Consider the following 6,162-nt stretch of genomic DNA (forward strand, 5'->3'; position numbering starts at 1 on the left):
CGCTGATGCAGTGACATGGATTAGCCTAAATAGCAGTGTATCGAGTTTATGTCAACATCTGTATTGATGATCATGTCTAGAGCTGTCCTATAATCTTCCAGTAGGTGAGTCTGTGAAAACCCTTGATCTGGATTATGGTGCACTACTGAATGTACTTACAGGACGCCCTCGAGTGTTGGATAGTAATATGTAATAGGAGGCAGGGTCCACGTAAAAACATCACACTTACATCTTTATATTTAAAAAATAGATTTTATATACATAAATATTAGCATTATTTATTTACACACTTTGTACAAAATATTTACATCAGTATATAATACAATAGTTTTCAATATTAATACCAAAGTCCTTATAGGCTATACATGATGCATATTTTTTTTTTTTTAACATTAGTTGTGAATAGAACGCCGACATAACGGGCACGTCCCGAGGTCGCTGATGACCCTCTTGGCACACTGAGAGCACAAACAGGTGTGACCGCAATCCAGGTACACACTGGCAGGCTCGGAGAGGCAGACTACACAGAGCGCATCATCATCTAAAAAGACAAGAAGGAAAAAAAAAAAGTCAGTAAGCTTACTTCTGTGAATGCAGAACAATAGATTGCTGTACTGTAAGTGGCTAAGAAGGTGTAATGACATCATGCTCTGAGAGTTAACCAGCAAGTAAAACATTAGGGGGCATGCTGTCCGACAAAACTAATCAACTCCTGGGTAAAGAATGCCGTGTACGTTTTATCCATTGAGAGTCAGAGCTGCTGTGAGAAAAAATTATGAAGGACGCATGTGCCATATAGGAGAGATTTTGTGTGGAATGAAATAAGTCCTGATCCTCGAGGTGCACTTTTGCAGCATGATATGTTTGTTCCCGTTCTTACCTGCATTGCTTTCACAGAACGGACGGCTCAATTCAAGACTCCGTCTTTTCATCATCCTCTTCTGGGTCTGTTCAGGAATCTGTTCATAGCCACAGTTTTCCTCTGTAGCACTGATTTTGGGATCGGAGCAGGAGCGGCGCGTACTGAATAAAGTCGTCTTCTCTGAGCCTGGAATATACCGTACATCATAAACAAACAAGAAGTCACTGATAATATTCCTTAATACTCACTATAAGTTGCAGTATTGAATTCAATCTTATTGTATGAACGAGTGGATTTATTTGTTATGTTATGTAGCAAAAAAGTTTGACCATTATGCTCATATGTCCTTTGTCCACATAGTGTATTAAAGGGACAAAAGACGAAGGTACACTTTAGCGCTTTTTTTTCTGAGAGTGTATAGATTAATGATGTTATGATACACTGATATATGTATAAAACTCACCTAGTAAGAGGACCTGTCTTGTCTGGCCGTATACATCAATCATGGCCCAGAATGGCTTCCTCGTGTCCATGTGCAACATTTTTTGTTTGTGCTCAAACCCATCATCTGTCTGGATGCGAAGGTATCCGGTGCGTGTCACCCAGAACGACAGCTCAGATCTGGGGAAGCAGTAATTCTCCGGTATCGGTGTCGCCCAGAATCCCTGTTGGTTCGTGAGGTCAGGAATGACCACAGAACACACGGAGCCTAAACCAGGCGGCACACTGGTGAAGCCGAGGCGGAGCGCGCCATGCCACTGGTCTACACAGCGCTCCACACGCACTCGCACTTTCTCCCCAACTTGCAGCGTCCGGTTGCTGAAAGTCACACTGTGACAGAACGACGCCGGGTTTCTGGTGGCACGCCGCTCACCTGCACTCAGTTTCACGTGCCGCCCCTTGACTCTAGGGTGAAAGGTGAGTTGACCCAGGCAGCGGTTGCTGCACCTGCACGACTGACAAGTAACTGCAAGGAAAACACAGACTTTAATTTTGTTTTCATTATGTTATCTGAAAACTATGACAGGAATGTTTGTGTGAACTCAAGCATACTCTCTCCCTGGCAAAAGGTACTTTCCATCCTAGTTCATTTGGTACACTTCTCATCTCATCTCCTTATCTGTAGCCGCTTTATCCTGTTCTACAGGGTCGCAGGCAAGCTGGAGCCTATCCCAGCTGACTACGGGCGAAAGGCGGGGTACACCCTGGACAAGTCGCCAGGTCATCACAGGGCTGACACATAGACACAGACAACCATTCACACTCACATTCACACCTACGGTCAATTTAGAGTCACCAGTTAACCTAACCTGCATGTCTTTGGACTGTGGGGGAAACCGGAGCACCCGGAGAAAACCCACGCGGACACGGGGAGAACATGCAAACTCCGCACAGAAAGGCCCTCTCCGGCCACGGGGCTCGAACCCAGACCTTCTTGCTGTGAGGCGACAGCGCTAACCACTACACCACCGTGCCGCCCTTGGTACACTTAAGGGTACGTTAATAGGCTATGCATCTTTAATCTCTAAAAACTCTATTATTTGACTGCTCATGAGAATATACTAATGCAATCCATACATCAATCAGGCAAAAACAAATAGATAGGCATATTAGTAGCCTACTAACTAATTTAAATAACCCCCCCAAAAAAACAGTTTTATCGAAGAGATTTTGTCTGAATGAAAGATTAATTTTGTTTACACAGTCCTGAGACTCATGGTGCACCTGCAGTGTGGTCTTTTATTTATTCGTGTTTTTCCCTGTGTTGATCTGAAAGAACAGCTGATTCAGACTCAGACTGTTTCTATCCATCATCTGTTCAGGAAACTGCTCAAAACCAAATTCGATCATAATCAAGGTGCATTTAGTGTATAAGTCCATTTATGTAAATCCACAAAAGCAGCTATATCCACATTTCTGAAATGAGTGATACATATGAAATGTGCAAAGTTATTACATTATTACAAAGTTATTATATTTAATGCTGTTTTTTTTTAAACAGTAACCTGTTTGATTGGTCAGTCAAAACTGAATTCAGTATAACTGAATCCAAACCTCAATAACTCAAAAGCAGGCCGCCCTGTATATAACTAATATCTTCAAACTAATTATTAATTGAAAAAGAAATCTGTGATATAAGTGGGAAATATAAATATCCTATAAATATCCAAAAATTTTAGCCATTTAAATAATAAGAAATAAGATCTTTGAAGGCGGGCACGGTGGTGTAGTGGTTAGCGCTGTCGCCTCACAGCAAGAAGGTCCGGGTTCGAGCCCCGTGGCCGGCGAGGGCCTTTCTGTGCGGAGTTTGCATGTTCTCCCCGTGTCTGCGTGGGTTTCCTCCGGGTGCTCCGGTTTCCCCCACAGTCCAAAGACATGCAGGTTAGGTTAACTGGTGACTCTAAATTGACCGTAGGTGTGAATGTGAGTGTGAATGGTTGTCTGTGTCTATGTGTCAGCTCTGTGATGACCCGGCGACTTGTCCAGGGTGTACCCCGCCTTTCGCCCGTAGTCAGCTGGGATAGGCTCCAGCTTGCCTGCGACCCTGTAGAACAAGACAAAGCGGCTACAGATAGTGGATGGATGGTTGAAGGTTGATGTTCTTAAAATAAATCAGAAGACGTCCTTGTTGTGTGGTGTTTTTTTAAACCAAGGTCACGTGGTACACTAGTGGTCATACAGCATACAGATGTGCACAAGTCCAGTAGACTCTTCATTTATAATGGTAGCAAGAAACGTGTCATAACTTTTCAACCTGCATCCTTAAATCATCTATAACATCCTTAAATCATCAAAATCATGAAAATAAAAGAGTGTTGAAAAGTCTTACCTTCGGTCTCCCCTGCCATGTTAGTTTTCTTTTCCTTCATCAGAAGTGTTGAGCTGCAGTGAAGAGTGCTGCGGAGCGGCCGGGGGCTGCATTTATAGCGCACCTCAGCACGTGCTCTGCCTTTGTGCTCAAAACATTGTTCACCATTGGCCCGAAAGCGAAAGTGGGAGGAGCCAAACGCGGCAAAGAAAGAGACTGGGAAATTACTGCCACCTTTCACAGAGCTGGGATGAGCTGAGCGACTCCGAGTGGTCCGTTTCCTGTAAATAAGGCGCATGTGACTGGACTTCCTGTTTTAGAGAGAAGAAAAAAGTATTTAATGCAAACCATTAACGCAAACTGTGGCACCAGATCCTGCTTCCTATGATCACATAGATAGACAGACAGATAGATAGATAGACAGACAGACAGACAGACAGACAGACAGACAGACAGACAGAAATAGATAGATAGATAGATAGATAGATAGATAGATAGATAGATAGATAGATAGATAGATAGATAGATAGACAACTAGATAGACAGATAGACATAGACAGATAGATAGACAGACATAGACAGACAGACAGACAGAAATAGATAGACAGAACTATATAGACAGACAGACAGACAGACATAGACAGACAGACATAGACAGAGATAGATATGTGGGGAATACTGCAGATTTCTGTGGGAACAGGGATAACAGCTGAAACGGATGTACGTTATTTCCCAATGATGGCAATGAAATACATGTGATACATACTGGAGGTTTAGGGGGAAACCGTTGTGGCTGAAATGTTTTAACTTTAACAATACTGCATCATGTTTTAAACTAAAAAACTGAAGAAAAAAGACATGATAGATGGTACTTTGGATACAAATGTTTTTAGGGAAAATTCCTGCCAAGTGAAAATTGTTGAATTATTTTTAATAGGAGACAAATATGTATAAATACATCAATAAATATTCTCTCTCTCTCTCTCTCTCTCTCTCTCTCTCTCTCTCTCTCTCTCACTCACTCACTCACACACACACACACACACACACACACATATGGGTCCGTCCCAGAAACTGGTCTCTCATTTGAGACATTATGGTAAAAAAATAAATGTTCTAATTTTACTTTTTTTTTTTTGCATTTACCGAACACTCAATGTTTCTTTTGTCATGTTTAATAAGAATAAAGATAGTATCTCACTTTATCTGGCCTCCACTGTGGAAATTTTTTTTTATTACAATTCAAATGGTTTTGTAAAATTGATTTCCATATAAAATAACTCCATCATGAAGAATTAAAGCCCCTCCTTCACAGAGGAGTGAAAATATTGAATAAATTTCCTCTTTGTGATTGCTTGGGTTAAAAATGCCAAGTTATGATGACTGAATTGATTATTCACTTAAATATGAATAATATGATACATTTTGGGTATTTGATATGGCGAAATAGGACACAATGGAAAAATCAAGAACACACCGGAAAGATGAGAATAACGGCGGTGGTAAAAGAACAGCGACTGTACCGGCTGAAGGTCGCGCGGGTCTCTGCTGCGGCGCGCGAGCAACGGGACATCACTACCGCACCGGACGGAGCGCGAGGCGGGGGCGGGGCAAAATGACTGGCCGTAGATTCCATCAAAAGTTGGATCTAAATTGAACATGGTTGCAAAATATTGGCCAAAAATACGCAGACACTACGAAATATGAAAGTAAGATGAAAAAGAAACATTCTGTTGCCTTATACTGCAAGACTAAAACAAAATAAAACTGTCAAAACTCACCTTTTCAGTGATAACGTCCGAACAGATCACCCGCGTAACAGAGAGACCGCAAATGGAAGCGCGATCAACTTCTAACTGCTGGAGTGGAAAATTCCATTCTACACATGCAAATTGTTAATGTGTGTCCTTCCCCGCACACAAATAACACGCTACGGTAAAAAATAGACCACAACTCATTTTATAGCTCAGAAATTCATACAAGACCAGCTACCATCGTAACATATTCTGTAAGAAACATATTCTATACCTAACTTTCATTTTAAAAAATAAAATTGCAGATTTATAACTAAATGTTTATATAGCGTAGTGATTTTCAGTTCCTACTTTTGGTGAGGTCGTGACCTTGACCCTGAGGCTTTCCGTTTAGATCAAAACACACGTATTGGTTTTGGGTTTGCGGAAAATGGAGTTACGACGGTGATCATATATTTTGCATGATGTTTTATTACGGTTATGATTATTCTGTGAGCGCACCGATCCTTAGGTGTATAAAGTTACGACTTAAAATACAATTAGTGATAACTGTAGACTTTTCAGTGGACTACAACCTTTTTAAGGGAATGCGATGTAGTCAACCATTTATCATGTCCCAGATCAAGCCGCCATTTTCCCACAAATTTGCAGAATTTTTGCCAAATTCTGAATATTCACATCAAAGGTTTGTTTTATCTGTACTATTTCTTTCATCATTTTATTTCAAATTAAAACCA

At 41.2% G+C, this 6,162-nt stretch overlaps 1 protein-coding gene across 1 annotated transcript; it reads right to left on the reverse strand.

The window, feature by feature from the left end:
• Positions 1–330: 330 nt before the first annotated feature.
• Positions 331–4,057, reverse strand: LOC132892434 (E3 ubiquitin-protein ligase NEURL3-like). Its single transcript, XM_060930706.1, has 4 exons — positions 3,693–4,057; positions 1,326–1,829; positions 881–1,048; positions 331–541 (listed from the first exon to the last, which is right to left on the reverse strand). The coding sequence occupies exons 1-4, from the start codon at positions 3,967–3,969 to the stop codon at positions 393–395; spliced, it is 1,098 nt and encodes a 365-aa protein (XP_060786689.1). The 5' UTR covers positions 3,970–4,057; the 3' UTR covers positions 331–392.
• Positions 4,058–6,162: the final 2,105 nt, after the last annotated feature.

The sequence above is a fragment of the Neoarius graeffei genome, chromosome 10 (assembly GCF_027579695.1).
Source record: "Neoarius graeffei isolate fNeoGra1 chromosome 10, fNeoGra1.pri, whole genome shotgun sequence".
Classification (NCBI taxonomy): domain Eukaryota; kingdom Metazoa; phylum Chordata; class Actinopteri; order Siluriformes; family Ariidae; genus Neoarius; species Neoarius graeffei.